Source organism: Mustela erminea, chromosome 7 (genome assembly GCF_009829155.1).
Source record: "Mustela erminea isolate mMusErm1 chromosome 7, mMusErm1.Pri, whole genome shotgun sequence".
Classification (NCBI taxonomy): domain Eukaryota; kingdom Metazoa; phylum Chordata; class Mammalia; order Carnivora; family Mustelidae; genus Mustela; species Mustela erminea.
Window position 1 is genome coordinate 31,595,035 of NC_045620.1, and position 27,821 is coordinate 31,622,855.

At 44.3% G+C, this 27,821-nt stretch overlaps 1 protein-coding gene and 1 long non-coding RNA gene across 2 annotated transcripts in view; one reads left to right on the top strand and one right to left on the bottom strand.

The window, feature by feature from the left end:
• LOC116595238 overlaps positions 1-27,821 on the top strand; it is a 52,361-nt gene that overhangs the window by 16,212 nt on the left and 8,328 nt on the right. The window contains exons 3-4 of the long non-coding RNA XR_004287571.1: positions 9,514-9,602; positions 25,084-25,232. This is a non-coding gene — a long non-coding RNA (uncharacterized LOC116595238). The remainder of the gene's footprint in view (positions 1-9,513; positions 9,603-25,083; positions 25,233-27,821) is intronic.
• Positions 7,686-27,821, bottom strand: part of FERMT1 (fermitin family member 1) — a 35,183-nt gene continuing 15,047 nt past the window's right edge. Inside the window, exons 7-15 of the mRNA XM_032351382.1 lie at positions 25,109-25,216; positions 24,562-24,693; positions 22,923-22,972; positions 16,719-16,843; positions 15,857-15,963; positions 14,421-14,642; positions 13,736-13,860; positions 12,504-12,645; positions 7,686-9,558 (exon numbers count right to left, since the gene is read on the bottom strand). Coding sequence (XP_032207273.1) covers positions 9,385-9,558; positions 12,504-12,645; positions 13,736-13,860; positions 14,421-14,642; positions 15,857-15,963; positions 16,719-16,843; positions 22,923-22,972; positions 24,562-24,693; positions 25,109-25,216 — 1,185 coding nt within the window. The 3' untranslated portion in view covers positions 7,686-9,384. The remainder of the gene's footprint in view (positions 9,559-12,503; positions 12,646-13,735; positions 13,861-14,420; positions 14,643-15,856; positions 15,964-16,718; positions 16,844-22,922; positions 22,973-24,561; positions 24,694-25,108; positions 25,217-27,821) is intronic.

Consider the following 27,821-nt stretch of genomic DNA (forward strand, 5'->3'; position numbering starts at 1 on the left):
ATGGGGATGGGGATAGAGGGTGTTGTCTCCAGTCATGGGTTGGTGTTTTCTCTCCTGGGACGAGGGCAGAACTCTTTCCCACCCTCCTGAGTGCCACCTCTGACCCAGATTTGCAGTCAAATGTCATATTGGACAAGGGGGCCAGCAGTTGGGGTCTGAAGACTTTTTTAGTAGAAATTGTCATTATTTTGACTTAAGAGATCTGGTATATTGTAAATGAAGGACAAAATGTCTATGGAGTTCTGTAGCCCTTGCCCAAATATATTGGGGTTGAGGGGGCGGAAGTCACCTCATCAGAATTATCAGAAGTAAAGACAGTCTAGGGCTCATGGCTCAAGAGGCCTTGCCATTCACATGGAATTATCAAGAGCAGTGCTGAAGAGCACAGCTCAAGTTGGGAGGGTCTGGGTTCGAATCCCGACTGCCTACACTCTGGCTGGGTGACCTTGACAAGCTGCTTGACTTCTCTGTCCACAGTAGATCTGCTGTGTCCTGGAGCTGGGTTGTCCCTGGCAGAGGGCTGGGTGTTCGGGTGTCTTCCCAGTTGTGTTCACTGATGCCACACTGGCTATGGTGGGAGTTTTTACACCAGGAAGATTGGCAAACCAAGTCTCCCATTGCCGACCCTTACATACAGAGCATTAAACATTTACTAGCAACCGCTTCATGTTTCCTCATTTGTACAGTGAAGTTGACAACACCTATCACACCCCGAGGCTGAATTGAAAGGACTCCTGGGAAGCACACATGAGAGTCCCTAATACACGTTGGTGTTCTAATTCTTTAAGCCATGTAATAACAACCCTATTACTATTGAGAATATTCTTTGGGGAGGGTGGCACAGGCGCAAGATTTGACTCACTCTCACACTAGTTGGCACAACCATTTAGCCTCCTGGTGTCTGGCCGCTGGGGCTCAACTCTCATGGCAGCCTGTTAACCTCAGAAATTCGAGTTCTAGAACTATGTGTCCCGACTCAGATAATGGGCCAGTGGTGGCAGAGTGAGGCCAGAGTTTCGGAGGGAAAGTATGGGCATGGTGCATAGGAGGGGGGATGTGCCTCAACCCGACTTTGGGGAAGAGGGACCACAGCGAGAGTGTGCTGGAGTACAAGGGGCTATAAGAGACCACACAGTCCAAACCCTTGTTCTATAGATGAGGAGACATACACTCTCAGATGGGGGCTTGGCTTTTCTTCCGCTATTGCTGCTCCAGGTTCCCTTTTCTCCCTTCCTTCCTTCCACCCACCCACCCACTCTCTCATTCCTTCCTCCCTTCCTTCCTGGTTTTGTTAATTTGAGAGAGAGAGAGAACAAGCATGCATGAGTGGAGGGGGGCAGAAGGAGAGGGAGAAGCAGACTCCCCACTGAGCAGGGAGCCCGACCCTGGGCTTGATCCCAGGACACCAGCATTAATGACCTGGGTGGAAGGCAGACACGATTAACTCAGGCATCCCTTCTTTTTTTTTTTTTTTAAGATTTATTTATTTTTTTTTAAAGATTTTATTTATTTATTTGACAGGCAGAGATCACAAGTAGGCGGAGAGGCAGACAGAGAGAGAGGAGGAAGCAGGCTCCCCGCTGAGCAGAGAGCCCAATGTGGGGCTCGATCCCAGGACCCTGGGATCATGACCTGAGCCGAAGGCAGAGGCTTTAACCCACTGAGCCACCCAGGCGCCCCAAGATTTATTTATTTTAGAGATCATACAGTGGGAAAGGGCAAGAAGAGGGGCAGAGGGAGAGAGAGAATCCCAAACAGATTCTATGTTGAGTGTGGAACCCAACATGGGGCTCAGTCCTACAACCTAGGATTATGACCTGAGCTGAAACCAAGAGTTGGATGCTTGATGGACTGAGTCACCCAGGTACCCTTCCAGTTTCCTTTTTGACCAGGCTAATGCAAAACTGTCTGGAAGAGATATCTGTATCTCCATGTTCACTGCAACATTGTTCATAATAGCTGAGATATGGAAACAACCTGTCTTTTGATGGGTAAATGGATAAAGATAAAATATATGTGTATATACACAGTGGAATATTATTCAGCCACAAAGAGGGAAATTCTGCCATTTGCAACAACGTGGATGGACCTTGAGGGCATTATGCTAAGTGAAGTAAGTTAGGCAGAAAAAGACAAATACTGTATTATCTTACTTATATGTGAAATCTAAAAGAAACAAAGTCCTAGAAATAGAATAGATTGATGGTTGCCAGATGTGGAAGATGGAGGGTGGAGGAAATGGGTGAAGGTGGGGGAAAAAAATGTCTTAAGAGGAGGCATCATGTTCCACATTAGAAATTTTAAGCTGCCTTTGGGCAGCATCATAGCCCCATACTTTGCATTCAGCCAGCTTAAATAGCTACCTTTTTTTTTTTTTTTTTTGCTTAGTGACTCTCTTATGAATTAGCCAATTTCCATGAATATGGAATGACTTACTGGATGTCATCTTTGTCGGGGACTGCCTCCGGCCGGGGAAGTCCCCGCCATTACAAGAAGGTGCTTGGCTCACTGCTAGCAAAGTACGCTGCAAGTATACAATGAACTTTCTGGTGAAGCCCGCCTAAAGGAGGACATAGTTATTGGCTGTATCAAATTTAATCAGCATAGTAACAGGACTCTCATTGGCTCTCCCCATTGCTTGACCCCTTATTGGTCACCCTGCTGTATATAAGCTAAGGAAGTTGATTAAATAAAGGGAAATGAAGCATTAACACCATACCAGGCTCATTGTCGTCCTTGCGGGCCGAGGGCGACAAATGGTGCTGAGACCCGGGAAATATTAAGAAAAATAGAAAAACCTTGCAAGGGAGAAGTCCGCAGGTAAGCGGGGAAGGGACCACGATCAAAGTGGTGGGAATCTTGTACAAGACCGCAATAAGAAGCGGGGCGGCCTTAGAGCCAGGATTTAGTGAGTCCGCAATAAGAAGCGGGGTGGCCTTAGAGCCGGGATTAAGCAGCAAGTATACACGGAACAGCCATTAGGTTGGGATTCTAGTCATGGGATCTGGACTGTCAAAGTCGAGGTGAGAGGGTTCCCTAAAGGACCTTCTTTTTTTTTTTTTTTTTTTTTTTAAAGAATTTATTTATTTATTTGACAGAGAGAGATCAGAAGTAGGCAGAGAGGCAGGCAGAGAGAGAGAGGAGGAAGCAGGCTCCCCGCTGAGCAGAGAGCCCGATGCGGGACTCGATCCCAGGACTCTGGGATCATGACCTGAGCCAAAGGCAGTGGCTTAACCCACTGAGCCACCCAGGCGCCCCCCTAAAGGACCTTCTAAAGGCCAATGGCACGCCATTAAAAACGAAAACTGCTAGGACATTCTTGAATACAGTTGAGACAGTGGTGCCTTGGTTTCTGGACGAGGGCTTGCTAAATATCCCCCAATGGGACCAGTTAGGTGAGGATTTTAAGAAGAGGGATAAAAACAAACCATTGCCACCGGGAACGTTAGTTATACGGACTCTAGTCAGAGGGTGCCTGGGAGGATATAAGCCGAAATGTGATTCAGTTATTCAGGAGGGCGCTGAGGCACTCGAGGAAGTTAAAGAAGAATGCTCATCTCGTGCTTCAGAAAGGAGTAGTTCTAGCGAAGGGGAAGAAGAAATGTCGGGGGAGGAGCTAGAGTGGAAGTTCAAATTAAAACCAGACCCTCCCTGTTCAGCAGTGACCCCTAGTGCTCCGCCTCCTTACAATCCCCTGGCGGGGGAGATAACATGTAAATGTCATCCCTCTGCTAATGAGGACTGGAAGACCGCATGGAGGGGGGCCAATAGCAGCTCGATTTTCCCAGTTCTAGAGGACCAAAATCATCAAGGGTATCACCAGCCCTTGGAATTTAAATTAGTTAAACAATTAAAGGAAGCGGTCATGCAGTATGGCCCTCAGGCAGCATTTACTATTTCTCTAGTGGAGTCCATAGCAGGCATGAATTTAATCCCCGAAGACTGGGGGAATTTAGCAAGGGCAGCCCTCTCTGGAGGGCAATATTTGGTCTGGAAGACAGCATGGCAAGAGCATTCCCAGGATGTTGCACGGCGTAATGCTGCAGCAGGCAATCCACAATGGAATCTGGATATGCTTATGGGCATGGGGCCATACACTGGTAAACATGACCAACTGCAATACAAGCCTGCTGTATACATGCAGATTGCGGCTTCCGCTACCAAAGCATGGAAAACCCTCCAGGGCAGTGGGGACTTGCAGGGTCAACTATTTAAGGTGATACAAGGACCAAATGAAGCATATGCTGATTTTGTTGCAAGATTGATGCAAACAGCTGGGAGAGTATTTGGGGATGTTGACACAGCCATGCCTCTAATTAAACAACTGGCCTAGGAGCAAGCCAATAAATGGTGTAAAGAGGCCCTTAGGCCATGGAAGGCTAAAGATTTAAGCACCTACATTAAGGTATGCAGGGATATTAATGACAGTGTTATTCAAGGACAAATACTTGCTTCAGCCATTACTCAAGGCCTTCAGGGCATTCAGCTATCCCAACGTAAGGGCGCTAAAGGAAATTCTGGGGAATGCTATAAATGTGGAGCTCAGGGGCACTTTAAGCGAGAATGTCCTGACAGCAAGGGTCCCCCAACAGTAAAGCAACCTGGCATATGTCCTAGGTGTGGCAAGGGTACACACTGGGCGAATGAATGTCGCTCAGTAAAAGATATTCAAGGTAATCCACTACCCCTAAGGAATTCAAAAAACGGGAAATGGGGCCCATCACCCCAGGGCCCTCAAATGTATGGGGTGCTTCAACAGGTAGCCCGCACGCATTACCCGCCGACGAGCCAACGCGGGCTACAAAAGGAAGCGCCGGATTGGACATCCGCGCCACCACCAGACTTGTACTAACCCCCGAGATGGGAACCCAGGTGGTGGAATCGGATTTTAAGGGCCCACTGCCTGTGAATACTGTAGGCCTATTATTAGGGCATAGCTCCACAGCCCTTGCTGGATTAATAGTACACTCCGGAGTAATTGATGCTGATTATACAGGAATAGTCAAAATATTAGTGTCTTCCCCTCGTGGCATTACAGTTATCAGTCCAGGTGATAAAATAGCACAAATTATAGTGTTACCAAGCTGTCATAAACTATTCCCCAACACAGAAAAATCCCGTGGACAGAGGGGTTTTGGCTCCACTGGCCCGCCCCTCGCATGTCTACAATCCTCAAGGACAGGCCATCGTGGAACGTGCCCACTTAACCATCAAACAAACTCTTTTAAAACAAAAAGGGGGAATAGGGGACACGTTCCGGTCCCCTAAAGGCAAACTAAATACAATTCTATTTATTTTAAATTTTTTGACGCTTGATAAAAACGGTCAGGCAGCAGCTGAAAGACATTCAGCCCGTATGGATTCTTCTCCCAAGCCCTTAGTTCTTTGGAAGGATATCCTTACAGGACAATGGAAAGGCCCGGATCCTGTATTAATCTGGAGCAGAGGTTCCGTTTGTGTTTTCCCACAGGACAAAGAAGTGCCGATTTGGATTCCAGAGAGATTGGTCCGGAAGGCCCCTGAGAACGAGGATGAGGACAGAGGAAGCCGTGATCCTCCTACTGTCGTGGGGGACTCTGATATTCCTAATTCCCCTGACGGCGACACGTGAATTATGGGCTATTCTGAAGGCTTGGCCCTATCCTTTACCTTTAACTAATTCTTCCTTTATCTTCCCCCCATTCTTCACTAGCTGATATACTGAGTGTTGGTTCTATTGTTCCTTTTTCTGCGCTTTGTGTTACCCCTGTAAAATTCTCTCAATTTAATAAGGCCAGAAATTCCTCCCAACAGCTCTCTTAGTTTTTGCAGGGTACTTGGTCTGACGATTTTCAAAATTTCACATGAATCCTTCTGGCTGAGATAACTTGAGTATGCGTGTGCAACCAGCTTCCCTTCCAGAGCTATTTCCAACATTCAGCAATATGTTCCAGTTCACCAAAAATGGGCTGATACAATTGGTCATCTTGTCCTCCTCCTTATTGGCATTCTGCTTCTATTCAGAAACGTTCACCAGTGGAGAACACAGCAGCGAGAGCAGAGCCGAGCTATAGCATAAGCCCCTATGTCAATAGAGGCTGGGACATCTCCCCAGATATGGCTAAGCATGCTAGATCGGTAGTCAAAGACGGGTAAGATCAGTAGAGAAACATACCAACCTAAGACAGGACAGAGATCATCGATATCTTGTGTCTGATGACGGGTAAGGATGTTTTCTGCTACTGACGACCTAAGACAGGCACGATCTCTGCCATAAAACAAAAAAGGGGGAGATGTCGGGGACTGCCTCTGGCCGGGGAAGTCCCCGCCATTACAAGAAGGTGCTTGGCTCACTGCTAGCAAAGTACGCTGCAAGTATACAATGAACTTTCTGGTGAAGCCCGCCTAAAGGAGGACATAGTTATTGGCTGTATCAAATTTAATCAGCATAGTAACAGGACTCTCATTGGCTCTCCCCATTGCTTGACCCCTTATTGGTCACCCTGCTGTATATAAGCTAAGGAAGTTGATTAAATAAAGGGAAATGAAGCATTAACACCATACCAGGCTCATTGTCGTCCTTGCGGGCCGAGGGGGACAATCTTAAAACATAAAAACAAAAACCAGTACACGAGATGGTATAAAGGCTGGAAAGACACAACACAACCCAAAATGCCAACAATGTGTGTCTTTGGATAGTGTTAGTAAGATGAAGCTGGCTTCGAATTCTGGTTCTGCTGCTTCCTGGCGGTGTGACCTTATGCACGTGGTTCACCTTCTGAGCCTGTTTTCTCCTTTGTGGAATGAGAAGGCAAGCCCTTCCTGTCCCCCCGTGGGTTGTTGTGAGAATTGTGAAGGGACATCTATAAAGTGTACATCACTATCTGTTACAGATCCTCTACCACTAAATCAAAGAACTCTCCTAGACATTCGTCCATCAAATCGGAGGCCCTCTGATGCTCCCCTGCGTCTGGCTATTTCTTTGATTTCTGGTGCTTTTTCCAAAAGGTAGACCTGGGAAAAAACTGCTCATGATGTCAGGAAATCTAGGGACCTTCAATGGGAAAGGAGTTGAAGCCAGCATTTAAGTGAGGTTTCTAAGTCCATCTCACTGAGAAGAATGAGCTCAGATCTTGCAATTGTGAGGGTAAGTATGCCCTAAACCTGAAAGTTGCAATCCTTTTTCATAGGGGGAGAAAACATTCACCTTTTCAGAGATAGCAAAGTAGAGAGGACATGACCAGACCGTACTCAAATCCATATAAAACTTTTATTTAAAAAAGTCCTATAAAATAATAAATGCAGATTTCCCCATCTATTGTAGCTAAGAAAAAATAGGAGGCTGAAAGGCACACATTAATTTAAAATTTCATCATAGGGAGTCAGATGACCTTTTGCAACCAATGTTAAAAAAAAAAAAAGTCCTTAGTTGCTCTTTGGAATAGCAGCATTTAAGGTTTTCTTGTCCCATTTGTTTATTCCTTTGGGATGTGGTGGTGTGTTCAGGGAAGAAACGTTCCTCGGAAAGTTTGGTTAAAACCAGTCCACTCCTTTGAGTGTTTTCATTGAACTGTCAGACAACCGTGAAGAGCTAAGGACGAGGGTCCCACCGAAGGTCTAGCTTTGGTAAATGAGGCAGAGCTGTCCTGGGCGACAGACAGGTAAAGTGTGATGTCCAGGAGCATCACTTTCATGTAGGGCCTGATGTTCTCTTAAAGACCTGACTTAGGTTCTAAAATAGTAGAGCCCAAGGCGATACCCAAATGACCAACACCGGGATGAACAGTAGGCTCAGCACTAGTTTCTATACAAACATTTCAAACGAAGGTCTTTATGATGTGGACCAGATCTGCCAAGTGCCTAAGCCGCCTCCGAGTTTAAGTGAGGCCTCGGAAATTCATTTGGTGCCTCGGAAATTCATTGAGTTTTCATGGACCTGCGCCTCTAAGGAGAGGCTGAAAAGAGGAATTTCCAGGGACAGCTTCCAGCCCAGGGCCCGGGGTTCCCTAGACCAGGCTGTCCTAATGCGGCTCCCAGAGCGGTGGAAGATCTCAGTTTCTCAAAAGAAAGCAATAGGTGACGTTTTGGGGCATCTGAGCCCTGGCCAGGCCTCCAGAGTTTTGCATCATAAAAGAATTAAAAATGGAAATGGAGCCTGTGCTTTACTCCTGCAGCCAAAGTCCTTTCTGGGACAGAACATTTATCAAAACATAATTAAATACTGTCTGGTATTTCCCTCTACCCTGGATATCGATTCTTTCCTTCTCAAAACCCACTCCTCTCGTAGGTGACAAACCAAAGCAGAAAATGACAACTGAGGCAGCGGTTACCTGGCTCATGCCCGTGGCTTGCGGCAGAGATGACAGAGCGAAAAGCAGAGAAAACAGAAGTCTGTTATCGGCTCCTGATTTACAAAATACACGCAGAAGCCAGAAGGGAAGCCACCAGCCCTTGAACTTGGTGGTTTTTGAGAATGGGCTTGTCCTTCTCTTCCTGACCAGCTGGGAGGAAGACCCCACAGTAACCCCAGATGTGGGGCCGTGCTTCTTAGGAACAGAGAAAACTGGACCCATCCCGCTCCAAGGAGCAGCAGTTGAGATCTGCAGCTGGGTTGAGGAATGGATTTCCCTGTGCCTTTGAGTCACCCCATCATCAAGAAAGGCATGAAGGTGGCTGAGGGACCTCCCAGGAATGGAATAGGACTAGCGGTATAACCTGAGGGGGCCAATGTCCAAGGCCAGATGGGTCTGTAGTCACCTCTGCAGAAATCACTGTGAGCTGATGACCTTGAAGGCCACTGCTCTGACGCCTTGTCACCAACCAGTGGGAGGTAACTCCACCTCTCTCTTCCCCACCCCCAGGCCTTGACCTATAGGGAACAAGTCTGTGTGTACGTGAGGACCCCCTCTGTCATTTTCAGAGGATGGGAGCTAAAAGCAGTTCTGTTAGGAAAGACTAATTACTTTTTATACCTGAGTTATGGAATAAGATCTGTCCTTGGCCACCCGTGCTTTCGACCTTTCTGTCTTTCACCGACTTAGCAACGAAGCGGAGAAGCACACTGGTGGCTTCTAGCCATAGACCTGCAGGTTCTGCAAGTCAGAGAACGGTGGCTGCAGGCTGGGCCATAGAGTAATCTTTTGAGTTCTAGCCTGTCTCCCACCCACCCATTTTGCAGAAAAGGCAACTGAGGGCCCTTCCGTCACTGGTAGGATAGAGGAAAGTAAGGAAAAGGAGGTAGCGGGCAGGGTATCTGGAATGAGATGAGGTCCTCATCTGACGGACCAGTGGTGAGTATGTGCTGTCCGTCAGGCTGCAGTGCACACTGTGCGAGCCAAGGAGCCCATCTGTTCAGGGAGGACCATCCTTGGCTCACCGTCTGTGTGTGGGAAGGTCAGTTTTGCTTCATTCCTGACCGCCAGTCAGCTTGTGGAACAGGTCCTCGTCAAGGGTTTCATTCTGGTCCTTAGACCGAGTAGACAAGAAAATATATCCACCGATGTACTCATGCACGATCTTGCAATCTGCACTCAGGCAGGTGAACGCAATGGAGACGTTCTGGTCAAATTCGATTGCCACCTGGAAGAGGAAGGCACAGGTGAGCCTGAACTCTGAGCTTTAAGGTAAGCTTAAACATTTCAAAGAAAATGAGGGAAAAACTGCCTTGGGATGGCCCCCAGAGCTGAGGACTGCTTAGGTGACTTACAGTTGATTTCCCTCCCCGTCCTGGCCCCCAAAATTTGCACACAAAAAAAACCCAACACACACACACACACACACACACACACACACACACACACCCCAAGCATCTCTTCCATTGAACGCTTCCAGCAAACAAGTCTTTGCTCTCTGCGCGCCCTCTTGTGTCAACTATGCCATACAGCAGGCAAAACATTCTAACGCCCAGCACGCAGAGGTATTTTTGGTCGCTCTTGTTTACTACAAAGCTGTAATCACCAAGATAGCATGGTACTGGCATAAAAACAGACACATAGACCAGTGGAACAGAGTAGAGAGCCCAGATATGGATCCTCAACTCTATGGTCAAATAATCTTCAACAAAGCAGGAAAAAATATACAGTGGAGAAAAGTCTCTTCAAAAACAGTGCTGGGAAAATTGGACAGCTATATGTAGAAGAATGAAACTCGACCATTCTCTTACACCGTACACAAAGATAAACTCAAAATGGATAAAAGACCTCAATGTAAGACAGGAATCCATCAGATTCCTAGAGGAGAACATAGGCAGTAACCTCTTCAATATCAGCCACAGCAACTTCTTTCAAGATATGTCTCCAAAGGCAAAGGAAGCAAAAGTGAAGATGAACTTTTGGGACTTCATCAAGATCAAAAGCTTCTGCACAGCCAAGGAAACAGTCAACAAAACAAAGAGGCAACCCACGGACTGGGAGAAGATATTTGCAAATGACAGTACAGACAAAAGGCTGATATCCAGGATCTATAAAGAACTCAAACTCAACACACACAAAACAGATAATCATGTCAAAAAATGGGCAGAAGACATGAACAGACACTTCTCCAATGAAGACATACAAATGGCTATCAGACACATGAAAAAATGTTCATCATCAGTAGCCATCAGGGAGATTCAAATCAAAACCACATTGAGATACCACCTTTCACCAGTTAGAATGGCCAAAATTAGCAAGACAGGAAACAATGTGTGTTGGAGGGGATGTGGAGAAAGGGGAACCCTCTTGCACTGTTGGTGGGAATGCAAGTTGGTGCAGCCAATTTGGAGAACAGTGTGGAGATTCCTTAAGAAATTAAAAATAGAGCTTCCCTATGACCCTGCAATTGCACTACTGGGTATTTACCCCAAAGATACAGATGTAGTGAAAAGAAGGGCCATCTGTACCCCAATGTTTATAGCAGCAATGGCCACAGTCGCCAAACTGTGGAAAGAACCCAGATGCCCTTTAACAGACAAATGGATAAGGAAGATGTGGTCCAAATACACTATGGAGTATTATGCCTCCATCAGAAAGGACGAATACCCAGCTTTTGTAGCAACATGGACGGGACTGGAAGAGATTATGCTGAGTGAAATAAGTCAAGCAGAGAGAGTCAAGTATCATATGGTTTCGCTTATTTGTGGGGCATAACAAATAACACTGAGGACATGGGGAGATGGAGAGGAGAAGGGAGTTGAGGGAAATTGGAGGGGGAGATGAACCATGAGAGACTATGGACTCTGAAAAACAATCTGAGGGTTCTGAAGGGGTGGGGAGTGGGAGGGTGTGGGAGCCTGGTGGTAAGTATTACGGAGGGCACGTATTGCATGAAGCATTGGGTATGGTTCATAAACAGTGAATTCTGTTACACTGAAAAGAAATTAAATTAAAAAAAAAAAAAAAAAAGAACTTCCTAAGCACGCCCTCTGTCAAGGGGCGGGGTGCTCTGCAGACTTTTGAATGGAATAAAAAGTCTCACCTGAATTTTCCTACCCCCCCACCCCCAACAGCCCTGCACCACTTTCCAGCTGAAAGTCGTAAACTCTAAACTCTAGAAGAAACAGATTTCCCTGCTTCTCAACCCTGGTTGCCCAGTGGAATCACCGGTGGACCTTTAAAAATTGCTGCCAGGTGCCCACTCCCAGAGACTGGGATTTGAGGGGTCTAGGGTGTGGCCTGGGCCCGTGTGTTAAAGCTCCCTGTGCGATCCTAATATGCAAGGTTTTAGAGCCACTGCCTTAGAGGTCACCTAATCTCAAACTTTTATTCTATAAATGAGTTAACAGCCCTGCTGAGAGGATTCCATGGTTTTAAAAAAAAGGTGGGAGTCCGTTCCCCTCCTTCTAAGGTGGATGGCTTTCTACTGGGAAAACGAGAAAACGAAGGAGGAAGGATTCTAGATCAGCAACATCAGAATGTCTTAAATCAGCTGGACGCTCAGGTGCCTCTGACTTGATCTAGAATTTCCCATGCTATAGCCTTGGCTTGGACTTAGCTCCCCGGGTGCAAGTGCAATGGATGGGAGACAGAGAGCTTGCAGGCTACTTAACTCAGGAGGCAAAGTTCTCAGTCATCCCTGCTCCCCTCACTTGCTTCTCTGGCAGCCTATCCCTGTGGGGACTGGAATGCTCCCCAGGTGGGCAATTGAGCCTCTGAGTCCTCAACCGGTTAGACCTCCAGGCAGCCAGTCAGTGCAGCCTCTATGGACTCCTTTTGGGTGACAGCGCTAACTCTGGTGATATCTGTGAAGCACTTCTCAGTGTCTTATATAAGCCTATGCTGAGTGGAAGGAAACTAATTGAACTGCTCAGCGGTTTAGAGTCTGTATGGAAAGTCTGGATGGAGACTCAGCCAACTTGCGGTGTTGATTCCGAGACCATTTGGCCTGTGCTTATTAGCAAACTGCCCAGACCTGCACGTGATTAGTTTAGCAGACAATGAGCACAGGCTTGTGGTTTCTGAGTTCTAAATATACGGACAGAGTAATCTACAATTCGGATGGAAGACACATTTATAGCCTCGACACTGAATACACCGAAAACGTTATACCTGCCGGATTTCCCAGTTTACGTTCCACTGTTTCATATTTGTGAATCTCCATGTTGTCATTGGAATCCCAGTGGCTGCATCAATTCTAATCAGCCTGTTATATGAAACTCCCAGGATATCATCTTTCTTGCTTCCTTTAAATCTAAAAAAAGAAAAAGTGAATGAAAAGCAACTGCTGCATGAGGTTCATTCATACACAACTTAAAGATAACAGGAACATTTCTAAATGACATCCGAAGAATGGACAGTGAGGGTTTAACTCTTCCAAAGAAGGGCATTTTTATTGTGATAGGAAGAGAATATGAAGAGTGGAGAGAATTAAGGCTGTCCTGCAGACACCCTTTATGTGAAACTGACGTCAGAGGGAAGCAAAGTAAGAGAGGGTCAAGTCAATGAATTTGAAATCCACCGTGTCTGCCAGGCACCCTTCTAGGCACAGGGAATACATTTAGCGACCTAACTGGATAGACAGTGTCTCACTTCTGGAGCTTGTATTCTAGGGGCGAGCGGGTCATGTGCAAGGCGGCAGCTTTCTTTTTTTTTGGGGGGGTGCGGTGGGGGGATGCTCATGAACCTGCCAGGAGGCCAGTGTGGCTGGGCTCAGTGAGGGAGGGGCAGAGGATGTGAAATCCCCAGAGCTAAGGTCTTACAGGGCCATTGTTAAGGATTTGGCTTGTGTGCCAAGTAAGCCGGAAGGCCTTCAAATGGTTCTGGGCAGATGCCTGCTGTGGTTTGACACAGGTCTTAAAAGGATCACTCTAGCAGCCAACCTGAAAACTCAGGGGGACAAGGAGAGAAGTAGGGAGCCCGGGTAAGTACTGTGAAGAGAAGGTATGGAAGATCGTTACGAGCAGATCATGTGTTGGGGCCATTTGTGAGAAGACAGTATTCTTTCCTTTCCTTCTTTTATTTATTTATTTCTTTAAAATTTTATTATTTATTTATTTGAGAGAGAGAGAGAGAGAGAGAGAGAGCACAAGCTGTAGGGAGGAGCAGAGGGAGAGGGAGAAGCTGGCTCCCTGCAGGAAGTCGGATGTGGGGCTGGATCCTAGGACCATGGGATCATCACCCCAGCCAAAGGCAGATCCTTATCCGACTGAGCCAGGCACCCGAGAGGACAGTGTTCTAAAATTACAAAGAGTTCTACATTCTAGACCGAGAATAAACTGGGCTCTGAGAAAGGCACCTGGAGACAAACAGGAAGTGAGAGGGGCTGGTGAACAGTGTGATACCTGACAAGGTAGTAGGTGAGGCCAAATTCCGGCAGAGACTGCCACGCCTGGATGAACCGCAGCTTGGCTTCGACCAGCGGCATCTGGGCCACGTTCTGGTGGGCTTCTAGAATCCGGGCTGCCAGCTGAGCAGAAGTGGAGAACATTGAACCGTTCTTAGCATACCCTCACTGTTCTGTAATCATCGTTTTACCTCAGGTCCCCAGGGAGAAACATAAATGAAGACCCAACTGCAACTCTACAATTAATTCCCATTCATTCATCCTCTGTAATTCACTGGGGAGAAGAAGGAATAGCATCAGCCAACACATAAACCCTGAGGTTCATGGAGATGGAGGGTTCTGGCTCCCTCCTTCTGTATGGTGTCCGTGGGCAATGGTTTCTCTTGAATCAGTTTATCTGTATAACTTTTAACCCCCTCTCATGGAAGCATCATTTAAATTTTTAACTTGTGGGGACTCAATGATTTTAATGAAATCTGGGAATGCTGCCATGTTCAGTTAGCAGTAGTCAACTCTACCAAAGGGAAAAATAATTTCTTAACATCATCTAATACCGAGTCCATAGGCAGAAATCCCCATCAGCCGATTTTTCATGCTGATGGCCTCGATCATTTTAATTCCTCATTTTATCTCAGAAAATACAGCATTTACTGCAAACAGTGCTCCAACAAGATTGGCGGTACCTGCTTTGACTTGTGTTTTTTTGCACACCGAGGTGACACAAAACTTTCAGGGTTCATTTCCATGGTTTCGGTATTGGAAGCCACCTGAGATGCCGAGTTCCGATTTTTCATTCTCAGGAATGAAAGGATGTTGAGGACCTCTGGCTGGTAGGAGCTGTCTGCCATGGTTTTGCCCTTTGATGCCAGGATGCAGGCAGCCATCCATTGGGCATACTGGTTCTCCTGAAGCAAACATCAGAGGGCTGAGACACAAATTCAAGTGCAAAGTGCCCCCCCCTGCTGGGAGCCGACCAGGACGTGAGCTCTCAGCTCTACAATACACAAAACTGTCAGCTACTGAGTGAGGCAAGAGGTGAAGTGCCCCATGTTCTGAGTGGCTGTCAATCACCTACTTTAACACCCAACAGGAATTGGGTGTTTTGAGTCCTGTGTGGAGTTTTTCTATGCTAAGGGGCTAGAGAATAGGAATGTCAGTTGTGACCCATTCCACACAGAGAATTTTGCATTGAAAGATGAACCCAGGACACAGGTGTACCATGGAAGACAGGCAGGTGAAAACCCAAGCTACCTGACAGCCTTCCTTGATACCTGTTTCCATTTTCATATCATGTCGGATCTCTGTGACAGAAGGAAAGGAGGGAAAAAAAAAAAATGAACTGATTTCCCATATTTTGTCTACCCTGGCCTATCCTTAGTAAAGATTCTGATCTCAAGGGAGGAATCGGGTCCACTGCTGGGCTCTGAACCAGTCAGTGGTGGTCTCTATTGCTCTTGAACGTTTGTGTCATTTTTTACCTCAGGGAGCCAAGGGGCATGGTTCTAGAAGCTGAGGGGATGTAACTGGAGAGAGGAAGTCTTCAGAGCAACAGTCGCTGTGGTGCACTGAATTACTGACCTCAGTCTTCATCCTCCTGGTATCCGTACTTTCTGCCATGGAATTTTACAGTCTGTCTCCTTAGAGACAGAGTGTAATTTCCCACCTCTTGTCTTTGGACATGCTTTAGCCAACAAAACGTGGGTGGAAATAACAGAGTACTACCTGCCGGCCTAAGCTTTAGGTCGTCTGCCATGTTTGTAATTCCTCTCTTGCATTTCTGCCGTCATTATGAGCAGAGCCTCCCCAGGCAGCCTGGCACTTCCAGCATAAATACAAGGAGTTTCACTTCCAGCAAGGAGCCAAGCCTAGCCAGGCCTACAGCTAGAAGCAGATTTGTCCAGGGGACGTGTGGCTGGATCACTGAAGCCCTAGCCTACTCGCCCTCGGTTCAGAGGCAAATGTTTATTGGTATATGACGTTTTGATTTTGGGGTTGGTTGTTACAAGGCAGTAACTGACTGATGAGTGCTCTGATTGGAAAAAAACATCTCAGCTGGTTTGTCCTTAGGCTGAAGAAAAGTAAAGGGACTTAGCATTTTTTTTTTTTTTAATTTACTTACATGGTCACATCTCAGATACACTTCATTCATACCATCGGCAACAGGAATTAGTAACTTGATTCCAAATTTTCTCCCTGCTACATTGACGTCTGGCACAACTTCACAGCCTGAATGATAAAAGGCAGGAACAAAACTGAGTTCTGAGAAATGTGTTCTGTAAATCAGATGTGCATCTAAAAGAAACACTTTGAACATAAGCCCTTGGCATTTGCTTCTTTTCTGAAAAATTGAGGACAAGCAGACAACATTAATTAAAGAGGAACTAAATAAGACTCATGAACAATGCATGTGGATAAAAAAAAAATCTTCTGTTATGATTTTCCTAAATATGTCATCAATTGAATTCATTTTCCAGGTCAATTTGGCTATGCTAACTCATTGTAACATGGAGTTATGAATATGAACTTTTAAATAAACCCACATAGAGGGAATTTTCTTACTGTCACAATGCTAAGGGAACTGAGTGCCCCGGTTAATTAAATATTTCAGTTCATGGAGTTACCAGCACAATCATGGCCATTTTCAGAAATTAGAACAGAAACTAAAGTGACATTGAATTAAACATAACCCTTCTGGAATGCAGGAAGCTTTTCAGGACCTACAGTCCCTCATGTACTATGTGGATGGCACCAACTGTCACCACTTCAGAGACTTGGACACGCCAGGGAAGAAGGGACAGCAGAATGGAAATAATCACATTTATCGCTCCACATTTCAGGCCCATGCTCCATGAAGTGAAGCTGAAGGCAGGCTGCCATGTGGGAACCAGTGAAATAGAGGGGCTCCCCTCCTTCAGGGGGTAAGAGTTGGTCTTTCCTGGCTGGGTGATGACAAGCTATACCCAGATATAATACTTTCTTACCTCTAAGATTTAGTTTTTCTACTGGTTCTCCTTGCTCAAGTTCCTTATTTTTAAAGTAGGCGATAGATGTGTCTTTAAAGATGAACCAATATTGTTTGAAAGCCTTTAAGATCAGCTTCTTGGGCCTGCAAATTAAAGTAAAGTAAGCATTTTAACAGCTATCCAGAAATGGAGGGACACAATGCAAATTTCACGTGGCTCGAGATGTTCTGGAAACCTGTTCAAATAACACAGTCTGTATGGTTGAAAATAAATTTCATATTGCTAACTCATATCTAAAAACTGAAAATGGGGTTTTTAATAGACGTGGTAGTTACTTCAGAATCTCAGGGTTTAGACCACTTTGGCTTTGCTCCTCCTGACATGTGTCCCCGAGGAAGACACTTGCTCTGCCTGCCCACATGTCCTGCCTCTGTGTGATGGGGACAGTACCAGCCTCCAGCTCATAGGGCTTCTGTGAGGATGGGAAGAGGTAATCTCTGAGGGTGCTTATCACAGGACCTAGCATAATTCAATAAATAATAACAATGATATATAATAAAAGTAATATAATAAATAAACATAATGATAAATTATTTATTGTTAGAGAAACATCTAGGGATCTGGAGACATCTGGTGTCCATCAGAATTAGAAGGGAGCTTGTTAAAGGTACCTGAGCATGGACGCTAATCCCAGAGACTCATAGTCAGCAGGTCCAGGTTAGGACCCAGGGTTCTGCATTTTAAGTAAGCTTTCCTGTGGTGATTTCCAAGTTTGAGAAATGCGAGTCTAGGCCAGTAATCTCCAAACTAAAACTGGGTACACTCAAACTTTAAAATATTTTTAATATTTTAATATATAATGTTACCAATATATGTTAGGTGAATATAATAAATACCCATCCCTTAACATATTTATATTTATGTGTAATATTTATAATATATGTACATTATAATCCTATACAAATAAATTAAAAATGAACATGGAAAGTTCAATTTGTTTCAAAAAGGGAGGTCGTTACTCAGTGACATAAATCCCAGTTGAGGAAATACACTATTGGCTATGCTCACTAAATCACAGTGTCCATGGTAGAATGCCATCTACCTCATTTTGAAGGTTTCTGTTACAACAAAGCTACTGAGTTCCATCTTCCCTGATCTCAATCACTCACTTATGCAAATTAATCAGAAGAGGCTGCATTTTTATAGATTTAGTAAGTGGGTTTCAAACACATGAGAACTTCATTTAGATGACGTTTAACAGAGTTTAAAACTCTGTTTCCAGGTTTAAAGGTGTGAAGATAACATTGTTTTATTATTTTTTAAACTAAAAATTGGTTTTATTCTAATTGGCTTTATTAAGTGATTCATGAATTGGGCAGCATCCCACCTGGCAAGCAGAGAGAAGCTATGGGGAGGGGTACAAAATGGAAGGTTGCCATAGGAAGGAAGGTGGGGTGAGAAAGTTATTAGTAAAAGAAAGGACCATTCCAGGCAAGGCCACCTTCCTTGTGGGGAAGGGCAGGAGGTCTTATTAGGTGATTACCGCATCTTTTGGGAGATGGAGGGCCCATGTGACAGATGACCTCATTGGTGCTGATCAGAAAATTCCCTTCTGATTGGTTAGGACTCATTTCTGGGGGAAGCTGAAATTGCAACTAGGTTAGGTGTTAAGTCCTAGTTTGGAGATGGGATCTAAGTGGTGCTGTTTTGAGCTTGTGATTTTCTTTTTTTGCAGTTCTCCCATTTTGAACAGACTTTCAGCTTAACTGAGAGATATGATCAAAATTCAGGGCAAGAGAATATAGCTTTATAGGCGGTATCATTATTGGCAACATTGTGACAATGGAAACATTTCCAGATAAGTGCTTTCCAAAACGCTCTCTTCACAGCACTAATCTCTTTAGAATACCAATTGTGTTCTCACTCATTTCACACTCACCTTTTTCGTGAAGGAGAGGTGAAGTGTGTTCATTATTTTGAAAGCATCTGCAGGCTGACCATGGACAACCACTTGTCATCACAGAGAGCTCATAAATTCGGAACACATTCTTTTGAAAAAACAAGAGTGCATGACTCTTCTTAAAGGTATTTTTCCATGTGATAACCAGGGTGTCTTAGTGGGACTAAAGATTTTAATGGTCACTCCCTCTTTATGAAGTTTCCACTGTATTTTAGGTGTCTTTTATTTATCAAGAATCTCACCGATAATCTCCCATAGACATTGTGTAAGTCAGCCTGGAACTTCTTTGGTCCAGTAGAGTTTGCCTATTCACCTACAGTAACATGTCTGTGAATGAGGCAATGAATGAATTTTACATGTGCTCCTCTCTCTGTAATCCTCTAGAGGAGCCATTTTATTTATTCCAAAGTAATCTCTGCAACAGTGGTCGCACCTTACAGTTTGGACATAAATAACTGTTTTTATCAAGTATGTAACTTAGCAGTAGGATTATAACTTGTCTGATCTGTACTTAGGGGTTTGCATAAAGTAGAATCTTGAAAGCCTGGTTGGGCAGGAAGTTCTAGATTGACTGTTATTTTCTCTTAGCACTTTCAAGAGATTTTCTAGCCAACAAGAAGTCTGCTGCCCACTTAACTGTTTTTCCTTGCTAGGAAATCTGTCTTTTCTCTCTGATTTAAAGACTTTCTCTTATCATTTGTTGGCCTTACTAAGATGTACATTTATAGTGATGTATTTTGATTGGAATTTATGATTCCTGAACTTAAGGATTTTTGGCTTCAACAATTATGGAACACTCTCAAGCTTTCTGTTTTGAATACTTGCCTCTTCCCCATATATTCTAGAACTCCTAGTAGGTGTATATTGAAACTTCTCATTCTACCTATAACATTTTCCATTTCTACCTGTGTTCTCTATTTAACTGTGTTTAACTGTGTTTTCATTTTTATTAATTATTTTAATTATTATTACTATTTTTTTAGAGAGGGAGAGTGCACACATGTGTGAGTGGCGGGGGAGGGGAAGGCAGAGAGAGAGGGAAAGACAGAATCTTAAGCAGGCTCCACGCTCAGTGTGGAGCCTGAGACAGGGCTCGATCTCACAACCCTGAGATATGACTTGAGCTGGAATCAGGAGTCAGAGGCTTAACCTACTGAGCCACTCAGGTGCCCCTTAACTGTGCTTTTAAACTTGACATTCAGAGCACCTATTCAATTTTAAATTCCTATGACTAAATTTTTCATTTCCAGAGTTTCTATTTGGGTCCTTTTCAATATTACCTCTTCTCTTTCATGAGGATTTTTATCTGTTAGTTTCCTTAAGGATTCTAAGCATATTCATTTTACTATTTTTTCAGATTGTTCTATTATCTAAACTTACTGAAACTGCTAATCTTCTTGTTTGCTGCGTCTGTTGTCTTTCCTTTATGGTGGTTCATGAGCTCACGTGGCTAGTCATTTTTACAGGGAGGTCAGTTTTTTTTTTAAAGAATTGAGTGGTTTTATTTATTTATTTATTTATTTAAGATTTTATTTATTTATTTGTCAGAGAGAGAGCGAGCGAGAACGAGCACAGGCAGACAGAATGGCAGGCAGAGTCAGAGGGAGAAGCAGGCTCCCTGTGGAGCAAGGAGCCCGATGTGGGACTCGATCCCAGGACGCTGGGATCATGACCTGAGCCGAAGGCAGCTGCTTAACCAACTGAGCCACCCAGGCGTCCTGGGAGGTCAGTTTTTAGGGGGTTACTATTTCCTCTGGAAGGCCCATGCATGCTAGATTGTGGATATTTCCCTTCAGGTATTTTTGTAATTTCATTTGCCAAGGCTTCATGGGTTTTGTGGTCCTGGGCCCATTTCTATTTTATTTATTTTTTTTTCAGAATTCACTTCTCATATAAGACATTTAAATTTAGATCTACCTCCATGTGGGACATAGGGTTTGACTCTTGTTTCTCCAGAGACTTTTCATTTCCCCAAGTAGGACCCCACTCGGGAAGAACTTCCTCCCTGCTTCCTGGGGCAGATGGACAGCTTTTCTACCCCCAGCTAAACAGAGAAGGCCACCTTTAGCAAGTTTCTGCCATTGGGCATGGGCTTCGGGCCAGCATCAGTACCTTACAACAGGCCTACAGGGTCCTCTCCCGTCTCTCCCGGGAATTAAAATCCCAGATTCTCATGGGAATGTGAATCTAGGTCTTGGCCCAAATCCCTCTGTGTGTCTGAGGTTTCATTTGTAGAATCAGATTCCCTCTGCATCGCCTGCGAGCTGGACCTCCTTGTCTCACCTCAATTTTGTATTCACAATGCTTTTATTTTCACTTTATCTAGCACTCATGCATATTTAGAGCAAGACTGAAGTTGCACGGCTCGTTCTACTGCTCATTCTACTGTTGGTCTACTGATAAGGAAAGGAAGCCCAAGGAAGTGAAATGAAGGGTCTTTAAGGGTCACACGCTAAAAAGTAGGAGGGGTGGAGCTCGACTCTCCTGCCTTCCTGTCTCCTTTCTTCTTTGCTTCCTTCTTCCTTCCCTTCCTCCTTCGTTTCTCCCTTCCATGAACTGTATTATCTATTAAAGTCAACCTCTTTAGACCTTTGGTAGATACAGTGACTGCTATGAAACAGAAGACAGTTCTGTGTGTTTGAGCAAAGCAATCACATTAAAGTGAAGTGGATGGAGGGCTTAACCCCAGAATGTTCTCTCCTTCTCTGGAAACATCTAGAGGGAGGAAAAGGTCATCTTTTGGTTTGTGAAGCGCTGCATTTGCTCTAGACAGAGAATATGGCAACTTACTTTCTTCATAGAATGATTATTAAAAATTATAAAGATGTATTTGTGGATTCAAATTACTACTGTAGCTCCGACTATAACAATATATGTGGTTGCAACCATGTATGCCACAAAAGTTAAATTTAATTAATAAGAATTAATGAAATTGACTTAATTTTTAAAAATGGGCATTTCTGGTTTTTTTTATTTTTTATTTTATAAAAATATTTTATTTATTTCTTTATTTGACAGAGAGATAGATGGCACAAGTAGGCAGAGCGGCAAGCAGAGGAAGAGGGAGAAGCAGTTTCTCCACTAAGCATGGAGCCCAATGCAGGGCTTGATCCCAGGACCCTGGGATCACGACCTGAGCCGAAGGCAGCCAGTTAACTGACTGAGCCACCTGGGCATCCCCTTTATTTTTTAAATTTTTGTTAAAGATTTTACGTATTTATTTGACACAGAGAGATATAGCGAGAGAGGAAACACAAGCAAAGGGAGTGGGAGAGGGACAAGCAGGCTTCCCGCCAAGAAGGGAGCCCAAGGCGGGGCTTGATCCCTGGACCCTGGGATGATGACCTGAGCCAAAGGCAGATGCTTAATGACTGAGCCACCCATTGTTTGAGATCACATTAAAAAAAAAAAAAAAAAGCAACTTATAGAAACCCAGTGATAAAAATCGTTACCTTTGGATTCTTCTCACTTATACCTGATTCGCTGTTCACTCTTTCTAAGTCTTTCTTTGCATCATATGTTCCCCAAACAACTCGTGTTTCTTTTCAAGTCATTGACCCGCTGAAGTGTCGGTGTGTTAAGAAAAGTCAACGAACCATAAAGTGACATGAGTAATTGATAGACCTTCAAAGGGGCCTTATTCTTTTCATCTTAACACACCCTGGCACCATCACAAATGTTTTATTTCTTTCCATGAAATAAAAAACTCCTCTGTCTTTTTAAGTCTCAGATCTGAGGTGACTGGGGAGTTTCTCAGAAACACTGTAACAGGCAAAGGTTGATAAACCAAGGAGACTACTTCTGTATAAGCCCAGGATCAAAGTTCTAGAGACAACTGACTTTTCAACCACGAAAGAACCTTCGAATGATGCCCAGTCCTGAGCCTCGCGGATGAACAGTCTAGCATAGGAGTGCACTAGTCGCAGACACAGGCCATGTTTACACCATTTATTGAGCACAAACTATGAGCAGGGACCATGCTCAATGCTTCATATATGTTATCTTCTTCAACCGCCCCAAAAAACCCAAGAAGAGGTATGTCCCCATTTTATAGATCAGGAGACTGAGGCTCAGACACATGACAATGCCCGAGGGGACCCAGCTAGTACAGGTTGTCGAGCCAGGATTCAGCCCATTGTCTGATGCCAAAGCTCGAGCTTCACCTTTGAACCAGGAACTTGCGGGTTCAGTTTAAATTCCTGCACAGTTGACCTGCGAGGCTTTGTTAGGAGAAATCCCTTTCCCCGTTAAGGGTGACTTACCTAAATAATTTGAGATGATCTGCAAGTTTAGGGATATCAGTAATGTCCTCCTAAGGAAAAACAGATAACATTTCATAAGTGGTTAATTAGGTGGCGTTGATCCTCTATATCTGCACCATCTAATACTGTAGCCATTCACCACACATGGGGTGATGAAAATGTGAATTAATCAAAATTAAACTAATGAGAAACTCAGTTCCTCAGTCACACGAGCCACATTTCTAGTAGTGACCCCAGCAGATGGGGAGTGGGCAAGGGAGTGGGGTGGGAAGGGGCACAAGCATGGGTTTCTGGGTGGCTGGCAAAGTTCTAGTTCTTGATCTGGATGGTGACTTGGATGACAATACAAGTTTGTTAAGTCGTACATTTCCTCCCCCACTTTCTGTATGGGTCATGGGTCATAAAAATGAAAAGAGATTAAAAAACCCGGCCAAACACTACTATTCAAGGTAAAAATTTGAGTTAGAAACTGCTACTTTTAGCAAAGTATTTTGCAAATTTTACCTCAGAGAAGGTAAATCTAGTTACATCTAGTTCACTGATTAACTTCTCAAAAGGAACCTGGTTCAGAGTTCATTCTGCAGTGTAGGCCGGTGCCTACTTTCTAAATGAAAAGCCTATTGTTTAGCATCACGTGAAAATATTGAGAGTGGGAGGAGGGAATTTTTCATTTATTCTGAGAAGGATCACGGTCTACCTATTCAGTGGAGGAAGCTGACAAAAGAGAAGTCAATACAATGAGCCCTGTGTCTCCTATAAACCTGAGACAGGGCTCTGAATCTCCACAGAATCTTGGCATTTAGTTTGTGTGAAGTATTTGCTTTTGCGTAATACCAACTTCCCATTTTAAGGAAATCAATTACAGGGAAACATGCATTAAATCCATAAGAATATAGTGATTCATTTTTATCTCTTACTATTTATATCCAATGACAATAGATCCACCTCTGATTCAGTGTGCATTAAACTAATAATTACTCCCATGACTGAGGTACTTAGTTAAACAAAAGGGTGGAACTCAACAGGTGAATCAAACAGGAGAGGCATTCCGATTATAAAGCCACCATTCTGCCACGTTTCATGGATAAGGAGATGATAAAATACTTGTATTACTTTATGTCTCACTGAAGGTTTTTGTCTATTTCCTGAAGTCAAAAGGGTTTAGGAGCTTTTTCGAGTGTCCCAGAATAAATGCCCTCACTGTGTCAACCTTGCCCAGTTGCAGTGCATGGCTAGGTCAGTAGGTAATAGGCTTTGTATCTGTGAAGCATCTTCTCCATTCTCACAGCTAGCTGTACAACAGACTGGGTGGTTCTCTCCACATATGAGGGGAGGGACTGCCTCAGTAAAGAAAAGTCCTTGGTGGTGGCAGTCTTTGCCTCCTACTCCCCAGCTTCTCCCTAAGAAATACATATAAAAGTACTGCCCTTAACAGCACCGAACATATCTCATAGTCCCTTCCGGAACTGACCTGAGAAAAGCCAGTCAGGTCTTGCTAGCTTTAAACTGGTGAAAAGTATGTTTTCTTTTTTCAAAATCAGACACAAGATTCTCTTATTTCTCATAAAAAAGAGCTCATTTAGATGTGTCAGCCCATGAGAACGCAGCCACGGTTCTGAGTTACCAGAAAAGTTCATACCAAAGCGTTGTCTGCTTTTCCACCTTCTAGGGTCACTTCCAAATTAGAGAGTGCAGCTTCTACTTCGTCGACCTCAGACTCATTTGCAAAATCCTGTGTGTCAGCTGACAGCGAGAGTTTGCTAATGTGATACTAGGATATAAACAGAGGTTTCAGCAACGTTATAAACACACATGCATCCCTCAGCACTTTCCTCTTTTTGAAGACAATCTCTTCTGAACGTCTCCTGGAAGGAGTCTCCCTCCTCTGAAGGGAAAATGACATTTTCATCTGAATTATTTTGAGAAGGATGCTTAGTCATGTTCAAACTTGGTTCTTCTCCATCACTGGTTGAGCTTGTAGTAGGGATGAGATAAAAATTACGAGACTAGCGCCTTATAGAAGATGGGCGCATGTGTGGGTTATGAGGAATATTTTAAATTGAAATGGATTCCCCTCACTTTCAGTTCTTTCTTCAAAGAAAAGAAACAGTATGAGGAAAAGGAAACTTTAAGAAAACAAATTTGCTTTGTTTTCTTGCAGAGAGAAGGTACTGAAGTTCCCATACTTGCAGTGCTGCAAAGATCAACATTTCTTCTTCCGTGCAGTCAATTTCTTCCAAGAGGATGGCCCACCTGGCTTGTTCATAGAGTTGGTTGATTCGGACAGCGTCGTACTAAGGGAAGAAACAGGTAGGTGTGTATGTGTTGGAGAGGGGACATATTTATATTCCTCAGTACGAAAACACTGGAAACATGGAGGCCATTCCTTGTTAACGCAGAAAACTTGTGCTCAGGTAAGTGAAAGAAATACTTCTCTTTCCACTGCCCCAGCTCCTTTTACTTCTGAACTTAGAAACTGCTTTGTCAAAATATTTTCTAGAGCTTCTTCAAGGGGCCAAATTGACCCATCTCTGATTGCATTATTTCTCCCTCTCTTTTATCACACTTCCACTGATAGGAAAAATCACTGTCACCACCTACCTACAGGACTCTCTTCAACTAACAAAACTGCAACTCTGTACCCATTAAACCATAACTCCTACTCTGCCCCCACCCCCTGCCACGGTATACAGTTTACTGTTTCCTTAAAGAAAAAAGGTGAGGAAAATATGGAGGAGGAATAGAAAGATAGAGTGCCTAAACAGATTTATCACAGGGTGATTAGCATTAGTTTTCCTTTTGCACCAGAAAAAAAGGTGATAGGGGATCTAGAAATCCACAGCGAGCCCAAACCAGCAAAGAGCATTGCTATCAGGTCAGCCGGAAATGGAACCCACCGTAGAGGCACGGTCCTTCCTGGCAGTGCTGAAGCTGCCGGCAGGGCAAGACAAACATGATCCCACACATGTGGCCCTTGGGAAGCTGGAGGACTGAGAACATTCAGAAAGTCTGTCTTTGCTTTCTGAACTTTGTGGGACACACCTCAGGAGCTGGGCCCAGGACTTGCCCCAAACAAACCAAAACAGAACACATGTGAGAATATTCACAACAGCGTTGCTTATAACAGCTCTGAACCAGAAAGGTTCCAGGGGAGTCCCTCGACTGGTGAAAGGCTAAACATGTGGGCCTCATGAACAAGGGGACGCCACTTGGCAGTAAGAAGGAATGTACTATGGATACACGTGAAAACACAGAGGGACCTCAGATCCAGAGGCACAAGATGACATACTGCATGAGTCCATCCATAGGAAACTTCCAGAAAAGGCAAACCTGGAGACAGAAGGCGGACCAAGTGGTGGGCTGGGGCTGGGAGGCAGAACTGACCACAGATGGGATATGAGAAAACTTTTTTTGGGTGATGCCAAGTGTTTTACAACTGGACTGTAGTGACGGTTGCACAACCATATGAATGTACTACAATCATTATAATAGAATTTTATGGCATGTAAATGGCACGGCAATCAAGATAAAAACAACTAAAAAAGCACATACCATGCACACCAAAAATGAGGCAACCCCTGCCCCCCTCCCTAACAAAAAGACCCTTGCTTCATGAACAGTTTATAGGCAAAATCCAAATAGTATGTGCGGCTACTAAAATTTGAATTGGACTGTCTGTCTGTCTCGGTCTGTCCCCCAGTCAGTCACAGTGTCTTCAATCCTAATGCTGTAGGAGTTTTAGTGAGAGTAAGTCAAATCACCCGATCAGGTTTTTCTCTCAAATGCAGTCAGTAAAGACTTACAAAAATGAATCAGAGCTTCCACACTGGAACAAACCTAATTCCCCTACCCTTCCCCCGCTACCAAAGCCAAATAAAACAATATGGTGGAAGAACATTGGCCAAAGAGAAGTTGGCCCACATTTGCAGACTGGCAGTAGGAGAACAGGCTCTAGTACAAGATGTTATGATGGACAGGATGAGCCCTGGCTCCCACTGAGGAACACTGGATTGCTCTTTGACAGCCAGCAGAGCTCCGGATTTCCTTCTCTGGAGTCTTGTTCATGTTCCCCCTGAGGCTCTAGAACATCAAAAGTTCCCAGGTTTTGGTGGGTCATTTATTTTTTTATTTTTTATTTTTTATTTTTTTAAGATTTTATTTATTTATTTGACAGACAGAGATCCCAAGTAGGCAGAGAGGCAGGCAGAGAGAGAGGGAGAAGCAGGCTCCCCGCTGAGCAGAGAGCCCGATGCGGGGCTCGATCCCAGGACCCTGGGATCGTGACCTGAGCCGAAGGCAGAGGCTTTAACCCACCGAGCCACCCAGGCGCCCCTGGTGGGTCATTTATTAACAGGCACCCTAACAGGTCTTTCTCTCTCTGAGAACTCTGTCAGTGGTTTCCCTGACACAAGAGACAAATTTTCTTCCCTTGGTGGGGATTAGCTGTTCTTGCCCTTCCTTGGCTCTTGATTTCCTTTGTCTTCTGGTTTACTGAAAACAGAAATCCTAGACTGGGAAGCACATGGTTTCTGCCACCTCCATTGCCTGAATCCCTGTTTCTTCTCATCCAGACAATTCAGTTAACGCTTCGCTCCATCTACCAGCCACCAATACAAACATGTACCAAGACCTGTTTCCCAGAGTTTCACTCCCTCAAGAAAGGCTCATTATAGAGATCTCCTCACAAAGGGTTCCCAGTTAGCTGGGAGGAACTTTCAGTGTCCTCTAGGACTCTTATTAAAACTGATGTGCACCTTTTCTCTACTGAACATTTAAAAAATACTATGAATTACTGGAGTTGTAACAGTTTTTTTCTTCACAATTGAAATGGGGCAAATGAATAGATAATGAAGGAATTTGGTTTGCATGAATTCTAAAGGGACAAAAGAACGGACAACA